Genomic DNA, 24,705 nt, shown 5'->3' with positions numbered 1-24,705 from the left:
ACTTTTTCCGGGAAGTACTGAGGAATTATAGTCCTGTCTTTAGATTTGTTTTTTCTCCAACTTGGATGCCCGTACAAAGAAGACTACTTTACTTCAGGCATGCGGAAGCTCTACTCCCCTCCTCACCAAGTTTGCAGCAATTTCTAGTGCAGCAGAATTCAGGGGTTCTTCTAGCAAACCTATCTGCAACTATACAACAGGTCACTCATTCCAGCTGCTTCTCCTATGTGCTGCCACATCGTGACCACGCTCTGGCTACTCCAATCCACAGTCCAGTCTGAACCTAGAACTGCCTGTGTTGGACGGTTTTGCACCAATACAACAGCTTTGGCACTGGAGCACGGTCAGACAAGGGCAGAGCTCTCAGTCTGGCATTTCAACTGTCAAAATAGCAACTCCCAGTAGGAGAGCAAGGCAGATAGCAAGGGAAAATAGTAACCTAAAGTTCTCAGGCTAGATTTACCGCTGGATGCCTCAAAGCTTTAAGGCCTCCTCAGTAGCCAAGGCTATGGCTCAACAAGGATGAGAAAATCCATTCATAAACCCAGAAAACCAAGTTTAAAAAAGCAAAGCCCCACCCAGAATACCAGTTACTTCTATTTTGTCTGGCAATGAGGTTCTCAGCTTCCTAGACAAGTAAACACCTTCACTCACTGTGCATGGCTGCCATCTGGAACTCAGAAAAAAAATTCCCTTACCTACTTTGTACAGCTCTTACACAAACACGGCGTTAGATGGACAGAAAAGGATGTACTAAAAATAGTGTCCGTCAGCCAAGGAATAGAGCACTGCCCTGAGTGGAACGAGGGGAGCTCTGCAGGAAGGCTGCCTGCAGAGAAGTATTGCAGTAAGAGGGGGAAAATGCACAACATCCTAAATATAAGTGATGGGAGGGAGGGATGTAAATGGAAAAAAATCCCACATCCCCTTTAAATTTTAAAGAAAAATCTTCCTAAACTTAATATTCATGTGGATCTGAATACACTTTTTCAACTCCTTGGCTTTACTCACAGATATAAAATTAAAAGTTAGATGTATTTAATTGCTGGAGAGAACACTAGCTGAGAAAGTGACATTGTGGACACTGGAGATGGCAGAGTACCCACAAAAAGGTATAACCCATCACATCTAGGTCAGAAGCCAAAAGTACATACAGTTAGCTGCAGATTTTTTCCACTCCCAGTGATATATATAGTTCTATATTAACACACACACACTCACTCACTCACACACACACACACACAAAGGTATGCTGGTCATATATCCTCAGCATTTATGGCAAATTATTAATCAAGTCCCACCTGAAACAATTTGTTAAATTGATTTTAATCACTGGGCCTCTCATGTGAAGCTTTGTATAATCAGCATTTCATTTACAAAATTAATTGCCTGATTGATTCTCAAGAGGCAGTAGCTGTCATTACACTGCTGTCATAACTTTTGAGTAGGGGTGTCACAACACTGAATTCTGACAGTATGAAGAGCACTGCTATTTAAAAAATGAGGGCGGGGAGGTAGGGGGGAAACAAATACAGTGATTTCACAGAATCGCTCTTTAGCCCGATAGAATGTTAAAACCATTTCCCAGCAGTTTCAGCCTGCCTCCCTGTTTTCCATTCATTGAATAATGCGCTACTCAGCTATTCAGTATCTTTTCTTAGAGGCAGGTTCATTTAATTCAATTTTATCATAGTTGCGGTTGCATAAAATGAGTTTGTTGTTGAATATACAAAAGATTTAATCACAGGCCGCTCTTAAGGTTATTTGTAGAGCAAAGTTTGACTTTCAAACACATGAAACTTTTTTCCACATCCTAAACCTTCAGGAAAGCTATTCTCAATTTTTTTTTTTTTGCTGCTGTTTTTAAACAAATCAAAGCAAACTGTAACTTTACAGAACTTATCTAGGAGCTCCTTTAGAAAGCATTTTTTTCTCCCCTTGTCTTATAAGGTGTGTATAAGCCCTGGAGGACTGCCAGAGTAGGAATCAAAGCTCCTGTATTTGCTGTAGTTACTCCTATACCCATCGCTACTATATTCTTGGAAAAGACCAGTGCTCCGGAGAGGCGGCACAGGCCAGCGGTTAGGGCACTGAGTCATGAGACAGGACTTCTATTCCTGGCTCAGCAGCTGACCTGATAAGCAAACATGAGCACAACACTTCATCTTCCTGTGACTGGGTTTTCACTCTCATAACAAGTGTTATATGCACTTTTAACAAGAAAAGACACATGAGGACTTTGGGAAACTGATGTCAGTTACTGGGCAACAAGAAACAGGACTAGGAGTCAGGAAGGGTAGGCTAAGGGAGGAAAACCCCCCAAACCTGCAGACAATGTTGAAATAGAGAAATTGCATCAACAGGCTGCAACAAGGTTCTCTAAACTTTCAGAAACCTACATTCCAAAGAAAAAAGGTCCCTAGAAGCATCTTAAAAAGGAGTGAAAAAAAAGAGAAAAGATGACCTTAAATTTCTGCTGCTAGATCACCTGGAACAGTATTAATGCCTTTGAAAAAAAATAATCTATTTCTACAATAAGCTCAAAAATAAGCCCCTGAACAGCTCAAATTCAGCCTTATATACACTAGATTTCATCAAGTGTTCATGAATGAAGCAAATGTAAAATTTCTAGGCCATGTTCTGAGATTACACTATTACAAAAAAAAAAAGACAAATGACAACTCTTCAAAAACTGAATTATACTTACTGCTAGTATTTGTAATTGACCTCACCAGAGCAATTCCATAATAAACCAGAGTCCAGGTAACACTAGAACCTAGCAGATACTCTAGACAATACAGCTCCTTTTCTCTTCCTACCCCCCAGTTCTTACTCTCATCCCTAACTACTGTCAAATATTATCTTCCATTCTTCTCTGCAAAGTGCTCTGCCACTTGAGTGGCTTTATGTAATTTTCTTCCCTTTTTGCAGGTGTCTGAGTTCATGATGAATAAAACTGGGGAGGAGGCGAGACATGAACAGGAGGACACCAAAACAAATATCATTGAGAAAATTGATAGATTACTGAAATAAAGAAGCATAAAAAAGTAAAAGAATGGAAAACTCCACCAAGCAAACAAAAGCAATTAGCTGTTTTCCATTTCCATAGCCATAACATGAAATTTCATATAAGGGAGGTTCAGAAAGTTCTGTCCACACTGAGAAATAGTTGCCAGAGTTTTAAGCTGTATTCGCCAGTAAGAGTTCAGAAAGAGGAGGGAATCAGTCACCCTACTTACAACACAGGATAGCAGGCTGGGACACTAAAAAGCAGTGCAAAGCACTGATTTTCTGTATTTACTGGTTTCTAGCTTCATAGCAGGTAGCTTACTGATTAACCAAACATCTCCTCTTTTCAAGCCCAACTTTTTTTCTTTTTTAATAGATAAAAAAATGGTCTTAATTAAAATAAGAAAACAGGGGAAAGCCCCTAGCTAGAGCCAATATATGCAGAATTCCTAAGAGCATATATTTAGCACCAGGGTAATTGGAAAGCAAACTTAGCTCTATAACAGAAGTCCTATCACTTCTTCAACTGCCAAGAAACTTCTCTTGTAACATATTTTCTATATTAAAACCGCTTCCTGTAGAGGTTGAAAAAACTTGGTTGCAAATAGTGCACAATTTTAAGTTACCTGGAAACAAACCAGTTCATCTTTTTTTTTACCATCATTCCATTATGATCTCTGTATCACATTGGCTGAACATCGCAAAAATAAAGTGTCCCAGTCAGAGACACATCAGCAGCATCAGCTCAGCCCAAGGGTCTGCTACAAACAGATAATGCATCTGGAGCTATACACCCATATTATGGAGCTGGAGCAACAGAATCTTGGTAAGTCCCTGCCTGTGATTATTTTTCATTTATAATGACCTTTCTCATCAACACAGACACTGTCAGCAGCATGGAACTACCTGGGCAGGAGCAAAACAAACAAAAATTCACCAGCAACAGGTGATTTAAAGCGCTAGAAAATGGGGGAGGGAGGTTGTAAGTAGATAAGGTAAAAATTAAAATCAATCACCAGAACAAATTATAGTTATGAGTGGGAATTTTCATTATTGATTGAAAACATTTAATAGTTAAGAAATAAATTAGAAGAAACAATAAACTGAAGGTTGAAGCCCTTGTATCACTTGAGAAAACAATGTGACTAGAAACCATGAATCCACACACATGCCTACAATTCACACCCGCTCTATTGTATAATGTAACTGACTCCCAAGTATCATTTTACAATTCCGATTAGGGCTTACAAAAATCTTGTTTGTTAAATTGCTTTCTTTAGGCATTCATAACTGCTAATTTGTTTCCAACTAAATCATGTATCATCTGAAAAAGACCACATTGCAACAGCAAAATGACACTCCTGGGATTACACTTCATCTAGATTTTAGGAGTAAAAGGACAAAAACTAGATGAGTTGTAAATTTCACTTTGAAGGTAGTGGTGTTAACACCCTTCAAGGAATTCTAAAACTACTAGTGCACTTAGCATGTAGCAGCTGTACTGAAACAAACATAGCAAGTCAAAAACTCAAAGTAGTAAGGGATCTGTTAATCCTTGAATTTTAATTTCTACAATTAAAAAAACTGATTAACATATATGTATTTATACAAACATTTTCAAAGCAAAATAACTTTCTGTTATTATAATTTAAAAGCTATGTTGATTTTAAAATACTGTCAGCTCTAATTCCTACATGTTTTAAACAAACTTAAAATTTTGCAGAAATTTGGGAATGACTTTCAAAGAACTCTAGAGAAATGACCTCCAGAAAATGTATCTCAATGTTAATACAAAGATCAATGTGGCTCACTCAGGGTCAAAAAAGTCAGACCTGGGTTTCAACCAGGTCAAATTCTGGTTTATCCTAGAGCCTTCACCTATTTCTCAAAACTGGCAGAAGTCACTAAGTCTTCATTACTCTTCTTGTAATTACAACAAAGGGGACAAATTCTTCCACAAGCTTTCAGTTTCTACACAAAGAAGATGTGTTTTCAATATATGATCATAATTTTCTTTTAATACCACATCATTTAAAATTAAACTAAAAATCAGCATGTGAGACATATCTGGTCTGAGAAATATGAAAGCAGGAAAGAGGATCCACTTCTTCAGTATCTCGCATCCAAAAAAAAATTATTTAACAGGATACCTGATAATGCCATATTCATAGAACTGCCTTCCCTCTCCCACAGCAGAAACCATTATATTTTCAAATTCTTTCTGCCTGAATACTCTTGGCTTTTTTCCACTTCTAAGCCCACCTCTTATTTCCCAGTCCTTAAGAGAGCCCACCCCAGCCATCATGCAAAAACACCAACACAGCTATCTAAACGCACTTCAAAGCAACTTCTGTATTTGTTAGAGAGGATCTTCAGGATTAATGAGCCCCCTTTGGGCACAACCAGAAACAGAGTATTCCCAACTTCCTAAAATTACTAAATCTAGAACAGAAGTAAAGTTAACAACCAGATTAGATTGGAAGGAAAGAGAAGGGAATCACTACCTTCAAATTTAAGTCTGAATAAGCGATTTCTGGGGGCAACAGCTATTTGAGTATATTTACAGCTAAACCTCCTCCAAGGCGGCAACTTACATCAGCACCTTCCTGCAGCTGTTGAGGGCTCAAGACAGTCCACTCAGTCAAAATCACTTGGCCTGGTCAGAAAAGGTCATTTAGCAGCAAAGACAGATGTTTCTCAGCTGACATAACCAAAAGGGAAAATGAAGCAAACAAACTCAAAGGCTCATTTTAGCAACAAGGTTTCTGCAATTCCAATTTCAGGTATTGTTTCCTTTAGAAAGATGCTATTCATCTGACATTCATTTTCAACCTTCAATTTAGATTAAAGAGCTGCAGATACCACACGTAAAATTCTGAAACATATGTTCCCTTTATTCTTCAAAGAATATAAATCTTTACTTAAGGCCACACTGTTCACTTCATATCTAACCTGACATTTCAGCTAAACCCAGCTCTTCTGCTGAGTACTATCATTTCTTGAACACATTCTTCCCCTTCTCACTTCTACACTCCTACCCACAGTTGTTTTACTTTTTTTCTGCTCAGCTCTTTCATGCAAAAAGAAATTGAATAAAAAAAGGAAACCTGAAATTGATTACACACCAGAAATACTGTCAAGTATGAAAATGAAATGCTACACATTTTTAAACCACACTGCTCAATGCCAGAGAAGAGGAGACCCTGGTTACAAAGCCAACACAGAAAAATAATCATTTCAGGAAGAAATACACCTGAACATCTGACAGCCAAATAAAATTAAAATGGGATATTACACTCAAAAATACACAAACATCATTAGACTATTTTGACAGAAAACACAGAGCTTCCAAACAACAGAAGTAACTCAGAAACTTGGAATAATCCTGAAGGAATACATATATCCTCTCACACCAATTCTATGTGAAGTTCTGCTTGCACAAAGCTTTGGGGAAAGAAGGGGAAAGAGTAAGTATAAGTAATTCTTTTTTTGCTCAGTCTGTTACTACTACAGGACAGATGAACATCTGCCATGAATGTTAGGTCTGCCTTATACTGTCAAAGAGCTGACAGACAGATTAAATGACCTCTTAGTGTCACTTCAAGCCCTGGTCTTCTATGGTTTGGACGTTATTACATCACCTCTATTTTATTATAAGGTTTCTCCCATTTCTGCAATTGTTCATTCCAAGTCATAATCCTCAGTTTCTAGGAAAACTAGACCACATGGACATTACAACACTACAAATATACTAGATACATTGATGAAAGAAAATTAATGGAATAAAAAGAGGTATGTTTTTCAAACCAATCTTTTCATAAGGAGTAAAAAAGATATGCAAGAAAAACTGCTTCTAAGTAATTTATGTTGATATTTGCAGAAACTGCGAAAATACTGTAAAAAATGTTTACATATTCCTGTTTTTGGGGAGGTGTGAATGTAGGGATGAGATGAGCTGTGTGCTAAACAAGCAAAGGTGATATGGGGAGAAGAGAACCGGAGAAGATGGCCAACTTCAAAGCACCATCCATGTGAATACCTCTCTCTAGGTACCCACCTTTGAAGCAGGCAAGAGACATCACCCCTACCAAACATACCTTCTACACATCATCACCCTTCTCCTGACTAAACTGCACACCAGCAGGGTTCCTGCACCTTCCCCTTCCTCTGAATCCAATTTGAGATGCTCCTTGCACAATTTGTGCCTAGCAAGTCAATTATGATCCTGTCTTGTGTAAAGATCAATAAATTTCAGCAGTTCTCCAAACAATTAACATTTTTGGAAGCAATTTTTTCAACTTCATCATGGAAGCTTCTTTCTGTGATCCATGGAAATATATGCAATTAGCGTCACAGCACAACAAAACTCAAGGACTAATGAGAAACGGCAGACAAAAAGTGTCCAACACAGAACTCATTAGACAGCCACACACTATTCCACCTGTTGCGCTGTACACCAAATACTGGTAAAATCACAGGGGGGTGAAAATGCAGATCTATCCAAGCAGCTAGGAACATGAATTCTGATCCCTCTTTATATCCTATTGTTATCCACAACCCAGGAAGCTGTTAATTGGCCTAAGTAATTGGCTTAAATACCCAAGTCCCATTATAAAAATATACTATAAAAATACTTAGACACTTATCACAACCAAGAAAATCTTAACTAAAGTTCAAAGCTGAAAAGGCACAGGGGACGTGTCTACACTGAAGTAAAAACATGCATAATTATACCAATATAACTATCTCAGTGTGGAAACTTTCTCCAGCATAAGAGTACCCTTTCCCTCTTAAGCTTACATGGTTTGGAAGCAGAGTAAGATAAACCATAAAAACTCTTATTCTGGTATAAGAGTGTCTCCATAGGGAGTTATATTGGTATAATTATAGCATATAATTATAGCACGTTGTTGTACTGTGTAGACAAGAACTAGATGCCCAGTCCACATATATTTTCTAGCAAAACAAATGGTTATCAAATTCCAATAGAGTTGCACAAAATACTTAGCTTTTATTTTTGTTTGATGCACCTTCTTCATTTTAAAGTGGCGAATTACTTCAATTAATCTTCCTTGAAAATGCTTTTCTCTCTGCTATTCTATATGGTAATAGAATGTTCTTCTGGTGGAGGCATTGTAAACTAACACTTTGAGAATGGCTGCGGTATCTCCCACACTGATTTAGGCTCTCATATAAAGCAAGTGGTGAGAAATCAGGTACAAGGAAGGAATAAGGTGCTGTTTACACATCTGACTGTTAGACTCGCACCTTTTATAGTACATCCCCAGCCACTTTAAACAGTCAAGTACTTCAATAATTTAGTCTCTATCCTTCTGACAATTTCATTCTCACCTCATTTGCTATAGAAGTTAAAACATTTCAGTCAACCTTGAGGAAGCCATTCTTCCTCCTCCTCCCCCTGTACATATTGGGGGAAAAATAGTACATCTGAAAATCATGCCTCTAGTTGAACCTCAAATTATAAGAGAGAACCGAAAAAGAGATACAATCTTTAACACTACAAAAGACTCTTCAGAATTTTTTGAAAACAAGCAACTTTTCAGAGGATACATAACTCTGAAACCTAAGCCTAAGCCAAACAAACTAATGCCCTTTGTGAGAAAGAACCCTTAAAAAAGGTGCAAACAAAAATACGGTTGTGCCAGCCTCCAAAAAGTGCAAAGCGCTGACATTCTGCTACAAAGATACCAATGAAATTATTAATCACAAAAATACTTCAGTTTGGGCATTTTAAATACTTCACTAAGAAAGGCCAAGGATTATGGTACCCATTTTTCAGGATGCACAGGTAAATCTCTTTAGCGAACTGTGGTTTTTCCTCCTTAACCATTTTGAAAACATGATACTGTCAAGAAGAGCTCTATGCAGGATAGGCATCCCTGTGTTTCCCTTTGTCCTAAACAATTTCATCCCTCAGCATAACACCAAGTTTTGTCGCCTTGGAATACAACCGTAGTATTCAGACCAAATCGTGTTTGCTTTTAGAACCACCGTCCCTCTCAGTGGCAGAGATCTCCTGACAAGGCTGCCCCTTCCTGACTCCCCATGCCCAGCACAGCCCCTCAGCCCTCCAAAGCGCTCACTGGGTTTGCTACTCTGCACGGGGCCCCACAGAGAGACCCTCATGAGCAATCAGTCCGGGGAACGCAGAGTCACAGGGAGCACCAGTGCTGGGTGAGGAGGATTACCACAGCAGGGAAGCTCCTTCCCAGAGGTGCCCACTTCTCTGCAAGCTGAAGTGCCAGCAATGGGTAAGGAGTTTTCAGTGGACTGTGAAGCAGCATCTACACAACAAAACTGCCGCCCTGTTTCCAAATCAAAAGCTTGCATCTGCGTACAGAGGAAACTGCGTACCTAAGCATGAAGGTCAACTGATCTGGAAATTCATCCTGGTATTTTCAAATTTGCCAGTATGCCAGTATGTCTGCAAATATGCTGGGCAAAAATAAATTATACTGACAGTTCTTACATGCAAAAATTTGGCATACTAAAAGAAAAGCAGCAGCAAAAAAATCTCTGAATAGGCATTATACAAACAACAACAAAATAGAAATCTATCAAGCTTAAGCAGAAATGGGTATGAAAACCCTTAGTTGCAACAGGTTAGCAAGACAAGAAGAGGAAGCTAAGTTAGTCCAGAACTCCAACACAAGTCTGGAGTAATTTGCCTGTATGAAAACACTGTAAATAGTGGAAGGAATTCATTTCACCTGGCCTTTGACATCAACACCTGAGCTTATCAGCTTAGACTTTCTTTAGAGCAAGGGGAAAAGCATGAAACTTTAGGAACATGATTCATTAGACCAGAATTACGCATCTACTTCAGGATGAGATGATTCACAAGAAGATCTATTTTTTTGCACCAAAGATACACAAAAAGATCAGGTACGAATGCCTACAGCACATATGGTTAGATGAGTTCCACCCTTGATATCTTATTTTTCAAAGATACTCACAGCTTATTTGGCCGCTGCAATCAATGCATTCTGTATAATTATCACCCTTGGCGGAAAAAAATACTCTCTGCGTCTCTCCTTTTAAGAGAGGGATAACAATGGCATCCTGCTCCAGAGAAATGTTAAGAAATTGCCTGTCATTATTTATAGACTAATGTTACACTCAAGAGGCAAAGTAGGAGGAGTTTAGGCTGACAGAACCACCACCTGTACCACCACCAAAGGGGCTGTGATGGCCTGACGCCCATCCTCTGTCAAACTGGCCATATTCTCCCTTGCTTTACCTCTGTGCTGTAAAGGTTATGCTGCAAGTCAGATCTGCTCAATGATCTGGCTGAAAGCTAAACATTCACAGGTCTTGTTTGGCAGGATTAGTTTTCAGACAAATCTTTGAGCTGATGCGACTCACCTTATGACACAAGGGAAGCAGCAGGGAGCTGATAGAAAGGGGGGGACTGGTCTTAACAGCAGAAGGGAAGTCTTAGATCAGCTTCAGACAACCATCAGACTCACATAGTGGTGCAAGATCTTTTAGCAACACAAAAACTGGATGAAAGTGTACTCAAGGAGTGTAACAAAAGGCTACTGAAAATGCAGAAATAAACAAATTAGATTTTCAAGTTATCTTCAGTTCCCCCAAGAGAAATTCTGGCTTCATATCTACACAAAAAGCAGATGTCCATTTGGTTCAACACATATTTTCCTGTGCATTTTTGTGTTACAAACTTTCTCTTGCTAATTTGCTCTTTGTTTCAGCCTGTGATCCTCAAAAGCCAAGAAGGACAAAAAGCTGTCTTTCTGAGGAATACCAATGTGGACCTTCTGATCGATGTACATAGACTGAATTAAATTAAAAAAAAATATTCGCTGCTTATTCCCAAGAATTCATTTTAAAATTACAAACAAAACATGTTACTGAATGCTCAGTATCAAACATTTGGAGAAAAAAAAAAGAGGGAAAAAAAAAAACCCCATCATGTTCATTGTCTCTTTGGATATATAAACCCACTTCTGGAGAGGAAAACTGCATTTCTTTCTACTTCTGGCATACTAGCTGAGACAATTTGCTCAAGTAGGACAGACAACAATATGTGAGATCAATAATTTCAAGAAAGTAAAAAATGTCATCACAAATCATAAATATTTGAACCTTCCATTATGATGCCATGACTCGCTGCAGCCTTTAAGAAAAAGCACCTACTTTTCCTCCATCTCATCAAGGAAGACATCAGCCACAAGCAAATGAAGAATTTAAACTGAATGTTAAAAAGTAGGAGTAGAGAAAAGAAACACGGAGGGTAAATCAGACACTGTGGAGGGTTTTTTCAGGCAACAAGATTGTTGCAAATAAACACCTAGGTGTTTTTATAGGCAAAGCAACAGAATTTGGAAACTATCACACAGGAATAATCTGGCCTCAGTTCTTTCTTGAATTACTAAGGTATTTTAGAACAATGGGACCTTAACTCACTTTTTAAACAGGCTTCATTCACCATCTTTGTAAGATAGATTCCATCAAATAAAATACAGCATGAAGTATCAAGTTCTATAAAATTGCACAGAACATATCTAGTACACCACATCACTAGTTAATATAGACTATCATATGCCAAGTGTTCCCTCTCCTCAGTTCCAGTCTTTTCTACACTTTCCACATGTACAGCAACACAACACTTGAATTTTCATGCAGACAACTTTTCAAATATCTTTTGAGCAAATATATATCTTTTTAATCACACCTGCCATGCCAGGTAAAAAAACTATGCACATTAACATTTACATTTCAGCTTGGTTTTACCTCTTTTGTTTGTTTCCCTCCTTTAAGTCCGCTATTGCTTAGAAGATCGGCAATAGAAGAACTTAAAACAAAAATACCAGCACCATCACCCATAGATAACTACTTGTACAATTTTTACTACTGTACTGCTAAGTCTTGTCAGGATTTGGGGGGCTTGCTTGGTTGGTATTTTTAGTGGCTTTTTTTCCCTTTTTCCTAAATGCAACTTGACCTGTAGTCACTAGGAAAGCCTGCACAGGAAGCTGGACAGTGAAGACACTTTCCCTGCTGCCACTCTTTGCCCAACAACTTTGTCAGCTTGGAGGACAGAGGAGCAAATACAAATCAGGATGGGTACCTGGATCACTCAAAAGCTATTTTCGCCGTGACTATACAGTTACACCAATCACTCTTGCACAACTGTTAAAATTGCAGAAGACAGTAAGGATGACTTTTCCATCACTCCAATGACTTGGAAAGTAAGAAAGACATTTTAAAAAAGAAAAAGAAGTATCATAAGACAAAGGAGCAAAAAGAGATGATGACATTTGGATAAAACAAGTACTATGACTTTGGGAAGAAAAGAAATGAAAGAGATCTAAATAACCCACAAATAAATCTTTCACCCACTGAAGGGGAAAATACAGAGGAAGAGTGTTAAAAAACCACATCACACAACAGAGCTGACACATAGCAACATTAGGATCTGCAGAAAAAGTAGAAGACTGCATCCACCGTTCCGTCAACCACATTCCAGCTAAGTATCAGCTCACTCAGGCCCTCCTCAACCTTCCTCTTACTGAGAAAGTGCATTGTTACTGTTGCTATTATTATTGAAATGAGCTGAAGAACTAAAAGGAGGAATGTGTGGCTATGCAAAGTCTTCCTGGGACAGAGAATCCCTCTCCACTGCTTGTTCAAACAGCTGCATTTAGCAAGTTTCCTGTGAACAACCAAATCCCTAAATGTCCCAATATATGAAACAACCAGTCCATGTACCTAAATCTAAAACTTTTCAAGGGTCTTTTTCAAGGTTCATTCTCAGTTAATCCAGAAAATGTTCTGATTGCCATCAGCAATCACACATAAAGCTCTCAACAGCTTACACTGAAGTAGCCTTTAGATTCCTAACTAATTCTTGCAAAAATCTTTAAATATCGTCCTCCACTCCAACACCTCGATCACTTCAAGAACACTGTTCGAAAATGCAAGACACTTTGTTTCATACACTGCTGCCCAATCAGTCCCTCCTCTTTAAAGAAAAAGCTCAATTAAATTGGGAACTTTTCTTCTGAATGATTTTAAATGTTTATTTTTTTTTAGTTGTGGTTGAATCTTAGTTAGTGTAATTGCTATTTATATCAAAATATTAGAAGGTCTGGTTATGGGGTTTATTAGAAAAGCAAAATGTGTTTTTAATACTTAAAAAAACCCACAACAAAATACTCCATAGCACTATTTCCATTTGTATTTGCATACCACATGTTCAACAACAAAAAGAGCATTCTGCAGAAAGTTAAAAATCTCAGAAATGTTGCTGAATTAGTAGCTCCTACAGTTTGTTAGTAGGAAAACCGGCTCTGTGCCAGGCTGGAAGGGGGGGGGGGGGGGGGGGGCGATCACAAGGGATGTGTGTTAGCTTCGGGATTTAAAAAAAACACATATATTGCAAACCAAAATGTAACAAACAAGACAAACAAACGCGGCATCTCTTTACTAGCAAAAATTTAAAATGTAAAATAAGTGTCACTTGAAATGCTAGAAACGCTCCACGCGGTGCGGCTTCTTGGATGCGAAGGCAGAGAAAGCCTTCTCCCCAAGGCAGCAGAGGGCCGCAAAGGGCCATCGCCGGACACAAACGCGCTGCCCACACTTGCCGGTCCCACCGGTGAGGGCCGGGGCATCCCGCGGCCGGGAGCAGCGCCTGGCCCGCTGCCCGAGCGGCGAGGTTGCTGAAAAGCAATAGATAGCTTCTGGCAGCGGCAAAGGGGAAAATATTTTGATCATGTGACGCCACACAAGAGAACCAGCTCGCTTCGTGTGGGCAACTTGCACAGACGCTGCCACCGGCCCGGCACCCCGCCGACCCCCCCCGCCTTTCCCGTCCCCGCGTCCCGCCAGGGAAATGCCTCCATCAGGCACCGCTTCGGCACAACAGCCAACGGCACGTCCCACGGGCACCGAGAACGTACCTCCCTCACACAAGTCGATCTTTCTGCCTACAGGAAGGGAGAACTTTCAAATATAAGTAAAACTGCCAAGTAAAATTATTTTGCTACTGCTGGTACGCAGCTAAAACAGCCTCAAATGTTACTACCTCTATTTTTCCAAAAATATTTCTTTAAATAGCCTCTATGACCAACCATAAACTTAAAACAGCAACAGCTCTGAAGAACATGCTTATTACTTTTCTTTGCTTGGGAATTGCAACCAAATTAGAAACACCGAATTTAAAAAAATAATTCACAAAAGCACAATTATTTTCCATAAATCATGCCTGAAAATAAGACATCAATACTAACGTTTCATATTAACAGAAAACCCAAGATATTCACAACATAAATTGCTACACAAAAAAAAAAAAAAATACAGAACTCCATACGTTCCATCCAAATCAAAGGCTGCAAACAAACTAGCATATTCCTTTGATGCTGTCAAAACAAACCTCCTTATCTTTATTTTTAACTTTAAAAGAATAAAATTTAAGAACTACAAATCCTGTCCTTGTGCTTTCAAAAGAAATTTTTAGAGCTGATGTTCCAGTATCTTGCTTACAAACAAGTAAGTCTGACAAGCTAACCAAATAACACAATCAATGCTGGGAACACCAAGCCTCTGATCCCATCCAAACAGAGGAAGGCACAGTGCAGATTGGATACCTTCCCATGTAACAAGTATTTAAGCTGCCTATTTATTCCGCCTTACTCGGTAATTAAAACTGCACATCAAACTCAAACGACTAAATAAGGCAAATAATATTATTTATTTTAACATGGGGAAACTGAGGTATCAGCCAGTGAAACCAGCAACCTTTAGCTCATACAGACAGCTGAGAGATATTAAGAATTCCTGCACCAATCCTCTACTAATATCATTTTCCTGAAGTCACATCATTTACTTAACGTGGCTGAATTCACTGCTTGCGTAAAGAAGGCACTATTCCACTTCAATCAATCTGTGAATTAAGCCATGTCCACACTGGGAACAGCACACATGACTACAATTATGTTTTAAAACAGGATCCCTCCTTTTGGGATTTTCTGAACCGATTTCCTTTCCTTACTCGAACAAAGAAAGAACTGCCATGCTCCAACTTGAGGTCCTTCTGTGAAAGACAGCTGTACCAGGGACTGGTGCTACAGCCAGGACAGCCCTCTCTTTGCCACACAGCACAGACCTCTTTGCACTTTTAAAAGGTGACCAAAACCTGTTGTGGAACTATTCACCTTCTGAAAAACTCAGCAAAATACCCCAACAGCCATACCCGCAAACCCTTCAAGAGAGGCTTCTTATAAAGGCTGTTATTTTGGTGGTGAAGATATGCTACCACCCCAATGGTAAACTAAATGCAAAGGGGTTTGCCACAACAGCTATTAGTCAAGGATGCAATTAATTCCCTGAATCTAACTACCTAGCTGCAACAACAGAACTTCACAGTGAACCTAGCCACGTGGTCTTTAAAGGGCAAGTACATTGATTCAGTAACTTGGCAAAATCACATCCGAGAGAAAGCCTTGCTACATAACATTTATTTTTTGAATAAGAAGATACCTAAAACAAATACCAAACAAAACAAAAAACAAAAGATACACAAAACCCCAAACCACCCCGAAAAAACCCCTGAGTATAAAAAATTGAATCTTGCAAGACTCTAACAGTAACACAACTAACATTATCCCTAAAAAAAAAAAAAAAAAAAGGGAATTTATACATCAAGATTTTTTCCCATTTTCATATTCATTCTTTTTTTAGCAACAAACTAAAAATCCATGTATATCTACTTCGTTAATTTAAAAAAAAAAGGTAAAAAAATATTAGAAGAATATTCTTTCCCCACCCTCCAATGGTGAGACAGAGACTGATGTGGGTGGCAGGGGAGATCAGTGGCACAGCATTACAGATGGAAGTGTCAGAGGGCCTATCACTCAGATGGATGTCTTCATAAACAATTACTACATCACAAACCTGAATTCAGTATCTTTTCAAATCTGAGAAGCCTACAATGTAGGGTGAAGATAGAGCACAGCAGTGAATTCTTAAAGGTAGGACATCATTTGGCAATTTTTGTACATGTTTAGTTGCAAAAGAAAATTTAAAAAATTAATAGCTCTTAAAATTGGAGAAAAACTATTAATAAATAGATTACATACTTCTACACATGCTTAGACCTTCTGATGTAGTTACTAACCCACAATGGCTCAAATGCAAAAAGTAGTATGAACGTAGATCACACACTGATAGGTCTGTATTGAAAGCAATTCCTTACACATGCTGCAGAACCATCAAACTCTGTTTTATATCCACAAACTGGCGACTACACATTCAGAAATTCAGCCACTTCATAAACTTGTTAAATTTACAAGGAAACTAACATTTCCACTATACACGGAATATAAATGCACAATGTATCAACACCCTTTCAAATCATGCCTGCCAAAAACTTTTACACAGATTTCACATTAGTTTTAATAAACATAGATAAAATATTTTAATAAAAGCTTCAGGACAATGATCTCAGGTTTCCCAATTTCCAAAACAACTGTAGGCACCTTCAGATAACATAAGCATCCTACATTATGAATACAAAGTTTGATAAAAGGTACTTCATATTTGCAGTAAAAACAATTCCCATGTGAAAAGCAATCTTTAAGTAAGACACAACAACTGATTTCTGAATCAAATCTGTTCACTTCAAAACTGAAGACAATGTATCTGCCAGATAAAACAACCGGACTTGGTGGTAAGGAAGTCTGTGCATGCACCCTCCTACTGACCCCGCCCCAGTACACACTGGTGCTCTATGCAGAATACTCATCAAAAGACAAGTTCCATGATAAGCTCCTGGACACTTGTTCAACTCAAGTTTCCTCAGAGTTTAATTTCTATGAGAAATTAAATGAGTATCTTTATATAGATGATGTTGGGTATGTAATGATAAAACAGTGCAAGGAATACTGAAATTCTGAATTATGGTGCCTTTAGTTTAAGGTGACTATACTGATAGAGCAGAAAATCTCTTGTTTCACTCAGTTATTTTTCTTCTTGCTCAATGAATAGATTCCAGTAAAGCTTCTGTTCTCCCACAACAGAATGTGTACACAATAAGACTGGATTTATTCAAAAGTTAGAGTTTATGGCAGCAAGACCCTGGCTATTTGCAAAACACCTATCCTTGGGTGTGCCTGTCTGAAGTAAAGTGGATGTACTGCACCTCAGTTTCCCCACCCTGTACAACAGGAAGAATAATTTTTTACTCCAGTCCAAGGCACTCTAGAAAAATAGTGTAAAGATCAAATGTACTTGGAATATTGTTACTGAGAAGATAAAGGTAGTTAAAATCAATTCTGCACAAATTAGCCACTGTCCCCACTGTTCACAGATTCACATAGGTTAGTTAAGATACATTCATCCCCGAGGATTCTTTGACAGCAGAACACCACCACGCATGTGTTTGGCTTTTTTGGAGCTGACGTGCTCCTGGTGGATCACTGGATGCCACACTCTTGGAACTGGAAGTACAATAAGGGAAATTGTCTGGCCTACCTGCAACACAAACACTGCAGCACTCTGCCAGCACATCAGCATTTGTGTGTGAAACTGAGCATGAAAGGTACCATTGGGGAACAGAAAAAGTGAAAGGGTAATACTATGATCTGAATGGGAGAACATACATGAAATGTACAGAAACCCTTCAGGTATACTAAAAAATATTTTTAAATTTATTAAGAGGTAAGACTTCCTTAAAATAAATTTTACTCTAATACGACTGGCTCCACAAGATTTTTGGCATTACATTTATTTGCTTCTATAAGCACCAAGCGATACAAAAACAACACCACTAAGCAGCACTTTTCTCTTACTAGTTTTCAAAACAAATTTGAAAACCACTAAGGTATACTTTTAATTTAAGTTTAATTAAAGTCCTCATTCAATCGTACCAAAACATATATTTAACACTATGTAAATAGCCCCAAAATTGAAAGAAAAAAAGTTTTTTTCCCCAGTACCTTAATAATCACAATTCTAAAATATATTCTAGCAAGTTAGCCTACCACAAACACATGCTACTGAAATTCTGCAGCCTTGAGCATGCATGCACAGTGAATGTGGCAACACTTCTTTACATATCCACAGAGAATCTTCAAAGTCTCCTGCGAGATGGCACATTTTGAAGAAGTACTAAAAGATGTAACTGGTGTAGGGCACAGGTACAATCCTAGGGACCAAAGAATAAATAAACTACTGCCATTCTTACATTAACAATTAGAATGTCAAAATACCTATAACAAAATACTTGAGGAATAAAAGCAACAAAGATCTATCAGTAGCTAATCAAACTTGTTTTCACTGCACAAATTTAATCTAGTTTTAACTAAGATACTATTTCAGAATGAATAAGCATCACCTAACATACCATGCTTAGTAATTTCAAAAACATTATTTTACATATGTAACTAGAAGATTTAGCAATGGATTAAATGCCTTAGTTTTTGTCCCCCAAGATTCAGATCAGAATGCCAAAAAGACAGTAATCGACTGCTTAGTAGAAGAATCCTTACATTATGGAAGCAGTAATAGAGTAGGCAGGTTTGCATCTCTCTTTCTTCATTGTATCTTGTACACAGGGTTCTGCTGTTCCATGTGTAGGCATAAGCGCTACTACAGAAACCAATAACTGAACACCAAACCACAAAGTGTCAAATATATGGTCGTAATATATATATAGATGCTACTAACTGTGAATATTGCTATTTGCTACTTCTAAATAGAAGCTATGTGAATACTAAACTGTTTATTTGAAACTGCACAGGGAAAAATATATTTTATTCTCCCATTGAGACATCAAGAATCTATTCACCACACTAACAGCTGTTTAATGGCCTTCAGGCACAGGACATGATTCTGCAGCCTTGGCTTAGCCAGAACTGTCAATACGGGCAATCTATTTGGCATAAAAAGAGCTGCAGAATCAGGCATATTCAGAGTTTCTCTGCAACAAAACAAACAATACATACACAAACTCAAAGCAGCTCGACAGATTTTTTTCTAACACTTCCTCTGTATCTTACACAGGTACTCCTGAGAAGACCCAGGTTCTCTCCTTCTGTGTAGGTGTATGTAAATCATACACACGTGCACAAAGGAGAAAGACGTGTATAAAGTGCACACTGACAGGCCAGCTAATGTGTTAAACTACTGCAGTGCAAATCAGAAGTGAAGAATAAAAGGAGCCTTAGGACTCTAAATATCTGTACGCTGTCAAGGATTAATCAATAATCAAAAGATCTGAATGACAAGGTACTGTACTAGCATCATACAAGTCCCCCATCACGAAATCAATGTATCTGTGTGAGCAACATCCATCTGCTTTGAAAATGTGCATTTCTTCAAAAGCAGGAAGCCTCTGTTTCAAGCTTCCATCACATCTCTCAGCTGGGTAAGGTGATTAAATTAAATGGAAGCAAAATTTTCGTAAATAATTTAATAGGCTGGACAAATACAGAACTCAGTTCAGAGTAGGATGCCACAGATCTTTGTATTACAAAAATTACCCATGCCGAGGCAAGAATTTCCTGAACAAGCATCTCAGATGTTGTAACCTACTGTCAGTCCTTTTTCTCTGTTCACAGGACAATAGTTCCTTATAGGCTTAGGGGCCAATCAACATCTGCTTTACAAAGACACATGACAAGTGAGCATATTCCAACGTGTGTATACACATATCGAGAGCACACACACAGATGATTATTAATAAAATTGGAGAGAAGTCTTCTGTTCAGATGCTGCACTAAATATACATCTTCTCTTTGAAAGAGCAATCAATTTCTCTACTTACAGGGAGATTGACATGTGGGAATTAAAAATAAATAACAGTGTACAAAACCAATTGTGTTCTGCAAGCTAATGGTAACTACTTTTTGACACAACCCATTTTATACATCAAAAAATATTAATTTAAAACCTAAAAAAAAATTTTATCTCAAGCTCTTACTGGTTAAATGGAAAAATCATAATACAAAAAACAATGATGTCTTGCCTTTATGACAGTTATTTTGAGGAAAAAATAATTTAAAAAATAATCAAAGAAATTGTGCTCTTGACAGACTATTCTTTCTGAGCTGCATGCCAATCCTTACGGTAAAAAAAAAAAAAGAAAAAGAAAAAAGGAATCTGTAAGAGAGGATGTAAACACATAAATATAAGGAAGTATTTCTAAGGGTCATACTGAGGACGTAAATGAATTTACTCTCACTCTTCCAATAAAAATAAAATACTTTAAACAATCTCTGCTACGAAGAAAGAGCACCCTGAACTAGCATGTACGATCTGTGACAATGGTTTTCCTAGCTTTTAAAGCTACAAATTCTGAGCTACCTGTTTAAAAGGAGACACTGCAAATATTTTTAGAGTAATTATGAAAGGTTATGCATACGAGGCCTCATTACATTATGGCTTCCAGTGACCCTTTTACCATTGCAAATTTAAAAAAAGGTAAAAATCAGCACACACACAAGAATGTTATTTCCTTGGAAGAAAAAGAAAGGAAAATGGAATAAAAACTAAAAACATGACAGGAATGGTCTGCTGGAAGTAGACAAACACACACATAGCCCATCTAAGGGCTATTTTTTTTCCAGGATTAATACACCGTTTGCAATATTAAGCGGTGATTTTTCCAGATTCTATTCATTACTTTATGGAAAGATCCAGTCGCTGGAGGACCCCAAAAGCATACACCTGCATTTGTTCCTGTCAGACCTTGCTGTTAAAAGCTGTTAAAAGATTTAACAGTTCTTAATAGAAAGATCTTGTTGAAGGGAGAAGAAACCCATAAAATTCTAATGCACTACTCCATTTAACACAATTCACTTTCCTACAGAGAATTCAAGCCTAATCTCACACTTGTGTAGAAAAATAAAGAGATCAACAACTCCCGATGCTTCTTGAAGTATTCTAACAACAATTCAAACCCAAAAGCACGTTTTCTCCCGAATATCTGGATTTATTGCAGAGCTGAAACAAACACAACCTCTGGCAGACCGGTTCCTTCTTCCCTTTGTACAACACACGGCATTTGCTCACCTACAGCAGCTCACATGCAAACACGGTCTTTTTAAGAGGCATGCACAGGTTAGGCATCGAGCTAACAGAAATGCAACAAAACTAGTATTTGGTTTCCTTTTTTTAATAAAAATCCAATCCCTTGCATAACATCCGTAATCTGCAACATTACAAAATATTTAAGTTTGTCAGGGTTGCTTTTTTTCCCCTAAGAAGGCGCGAACGCGACCCGAAAACCCGAACCCTCGTCCACAAGCACTGTTATTACCAGGCACTTTCCCTACCGCGTCTAATTAGCGCGGAATTAAAACCCTAAAATAAGTAAGTAAATATAGATAAGTAGATAAACAAATCAATCGGTGCCCCGGAGAAGCAGGCGGCGCGGGCAGGCTGGGGGCGGGGGGGGGGGGGAAGGTGCCCGCGCGGCGCTGGCGGCGGTGCCCCCCGGTGCCCCCCGGTGCCCCCCGGTGCCGGCGGTGCTTGCGGCGGGGGCTCCTGTGCCTGCGCCGCTCCAGCGCCTCTATTTACATCAGCGGCGCGAGGTGCCCAATGGCGCGCGCGGAGCCAATCAGATGGCAGATTAGATGTCAACTCGGAGGCAGCTGTCGGGAGACGGTTGCAGCCAGTTTACCTCCACAATTCAAATTCCCAACCTGGCGGGCGGAGGAGGCCCGGACGCTCCTCCAAGGGTCGCGCCCGGCAGCCGGCATTCCTGCCGCGCCGCGCCGCGCCGCCCCGGAAAGGCGCTACGCCGCGCCCGCCGCCCCGCGATCATCGCGCCTGCCTATCGATCGGATCGATCGCCGGAGTTACCGGGGCTGGGGCAGAGGAGTGCGGGAGGGAGCGGGGGAGGCGGCCTGCCCCGGTGCCCGCGCCCCTTCGCTGACGCCAAAGACTTTTCCCTCTTTTTGTTTTTTTTTTTTCCTCCTTTTTTCTTTTTCTTTTTTTTCTTTTTTTTTTTTTTTTTTTTTTTTTTAATTTCCGCGTGTGTTTGTGGAGAAGTGAAAGGCAATTACGCGCCCGCGCACCCGGGCACGCTCCTGCCGGCGGGCGAGTCCCCCACAGGTCACCGGGCCGGGACGACCCGCGCGGACCGGGCGCACACGCGCGCACACACGCACGCGCGCGCTCTTCCCACGGGGAAAGGAGCGCGGCCGCGTAACGTGGATCTCACTGCGGTAACTCCAATCAGTGACAAACTAATTTGCTGAGAGCGCGCAACGGCGCAACTCGTTCTGCTCGGAGATTTAAAAAAAAAAAAAAAAGAAAAAAAAAAAAAAAAAAAAAAAGAAAAAAAAAAGGCAACGGGTTAAAGAGAGAAGAAAAAAAAGGCCCCGTGAAAGATAATGGACGTTATCCCCCGGGAGCCCCCCGGGCCCGGCACTCCGGTTACAAAATCCAACCCCCCGCCCCCGTCCGTCCCGAGCTGTTTGTCCTCCGGGCCCTGCGTCTCTCCGACGCTGTTTCAAAGTGGTGGGGGAAAATATTAATTGGGTCTGAGAACAACCTAATTTCGGCAGCGAAAGCCACACTCCGGTGCCTCCAGCCCCAACGGGGCCGTGCATTGTGCACGGCTCACCCTCGCTATGGAGGCAGCGAGGGCAAAACTGGCCCAGAAGAGAACGGGGGGTGGGGGGAAGAGAAAAAAAATAAAAGACAAAAAAAAAAAGGGGGGGGGGGGGGAGAAAGAAAGTGAATTATAAAGAAACTAAGAGCCCGACACGAGCGACACGGGGACACAAGCCGTCATTAACCGAGAGCGGGGAGTTACCTGGGTCCTGCTGATGGCCTGCCCGGTGTTCCCGGGGCTCATCGCCGGGTGGTTCCTTTGTTGAGCCGCTGCCCAGGCCGGGTTCGCCGCTCCGTACTGGGCGCCCATGTCCTTGCCCATGCCCATGCCCGCCGCTGCCTGCTGGCTTCCCGGGGCGGCCGCCGCTGCCTGGGGCTGGGGCTGCGGCGGGGCGCTGGGGCTGCTGTAGTCGGGGTAGCTGCTGCCGTAGCTCCGCATCATGGGGCTGGGGGACGTGAGCAGCTGGTTCAAGGTAGGGGTGGCCCCGGACGGGTGCTGGTTCTGCCCGGAGAACCGCGCAAAGCCGCCGGCCGCCGCCGCCGCGCCGGCACCAGCCTTGCCGAGGCCAGCTCCGCCGCCGGGGCCCATCATCATGCCGCCGCCGGGCTGCCTCGGGGAGCTCAGCACCCCGTAGCCCGCCGCGGAGCCCCCGTAGCCGCCGCCGCCTGCCCCGGCGGCCGCCGCCGCCGCCGCCACGGCTCCCGCGCCGCCGCCGCCGCCCGCGCCGCCGCCGCTGGGGCCGCGGCCGTAGCCCGGGTAGTGGTTGTACTGGCTGTTGGGGTACCCTTCGTGGGAGTTCTGCAGGGGGTCCATGCTGTTGGGGGCCGCCGTGGGGTGCATTATCCCCATCCCGGGGCTTTGTTGTCCGCCATGTTGATCAAAGCAAGGCCCGGCGCGGCTCGCCGTAGCGCTGCTGGCAGGGGCAGGGGCAGGGTTGCCATAATAGCTATTGAACTCCGAGACACCCACCGCGGAGGGGCCGCCGCCGCCTCCCCCGCTCCCGCCGCCGCCGCCGAGGCCGCCGCCGCCGCTCCCAGCGCTCGGGGGCGGCTGCTGGGGCTGCTGCTGTCCGCCCAGGGGTCCCAAGCCGGGGTGGTCGTAGCGGCCGCCGATGGGCTCGCCCATCTTGCCGGGCATCTCCTCCTCGTCGGCGCCTTTATTCAGCATTTGCTGCGGCTGCTGGGGGGGCTCGGCCTGAGCGCCCAAAACACTGTCTTTTCCTCCATGTTGCTGCTGCTCCATGTCTGCACTGGGCTGAGCAGCGCCGCCACCGCCACCGCCGTTGTTGTTGCTGCCGCTGCCGCCGCCGCCGCCGCCGAGGCTGCTGTTGTTATTCTGCACGGGATGGTGCTGAGGCGGCGGCTGCTGCGGCGGCGGCGGCGGGAATTGATTTAGCTGCTGCTGTAGTGCATGGTGGTGGTGGTGCGGGTGGTGGGCATGGTGGTGGTGGGCATGGTGATGCGGGTGGTGGGCATGGTGGTGGTGGGGCGGCGCGGCGGGGTGATCGCCTCCGACGCTCTTCAGCTTGTGGTTGGGGAGCAGCCCCGTCTCCATAGCCGAGCCCGGGTTGGAGGAGGAGGAGGAGGAGGAGGAAGAAGACGAAGAAGATGAAGATAACTCCGAGGAGCTTCCACCTTCCTTCAGAGCCGGCTCCGAGGAGGAGCCGCCACCGCAGCCGCTGGCGTTGTTGTTGTTACCGGCGGCAGCGGCGGGAGCCGCGTTATTGGCCATGTTCGGCGGCTCGCTGCGGTGGTGGTGGTGGAGATGGTGATCTAAATTATTCACGCTGTTGCCGCCGGCCGGACTCCCCTCGCCGACCCCCAGTGCGGGGCCTGGCCCGGGAGCCCCGGCCCCCCCCGGGCCTCGCTCTGGGCCCAGGCCGCTCGGCAGGCTCGGGGCTTTGCCCTTGCTGTTGTTCGCACTCGCCGGAGCCGCTGCGACTTGCGCGGCCATGATCATCGCAACATTGCGAGTCCGGAAAAATTGGTGCTGATAATAGTAACTACAAAAAAAAAAAATTAAAACCCGAAAATTGAAAAACTAAAAAAAAAAAAAAAAAAAAAAAAATTAAAAAAAAAAAAATTCGACTC

At 41.7% G+C, this 24,705-nt stretch overlaps 1 protein-coding gene across 6 annotated transcripts in view; it reads right to left on the bottom strand.

Moving 5' to 3' along the window:
• The window catches only part of ARID1B (AT-rich interaction domain 1B), a 326,002-nt gene that overhangs the window by 300,983 nt on the left and 314 nt on the right, over positions 1–24,705 (bottom strand). For 5 of the 6 annotated variants that reach the window (XM_068184668.1, XM_068184670.1, XM_068184673.1 and 2 more), the window contains exon 1: positions 22,817–24,691. In XM_068184668.1, coding sequence (XP_068040769.1) covers positions 22,817–24,574 — 1,758 coding nt within the window. In that variant the 5' untranslated portion in view covers positions 24,575–24,691. Of the gene's footprint in view, positions 1–22,816; positions 24,692–24,705 lie in introns of those variants that run through there. The other variant, XM_068184669.1, reaches the window with a different exon arrangement.

The sequence above is a fragment of the Anomalospiza imberbis genome, chromosome 3 (genome assembly GCF_031753505.1).
Source record: "Anomalospiza imberbis isolate Cuckoo-Finch-1a 21T00152 chromosome 3, ASM3175350v1, whole genome shotgun sequence".
Lineage (NCBI taxonomy): Eukaryota > Metazoa > Chordata > Aves > Passeriformes > Viduidae > Anomalospiza > Anomalospiza imberbis.
Note: the sequence above shows the minus strand (reverse complement) of the source record. Positions and strands in the feature narration are given on the sequence as shown.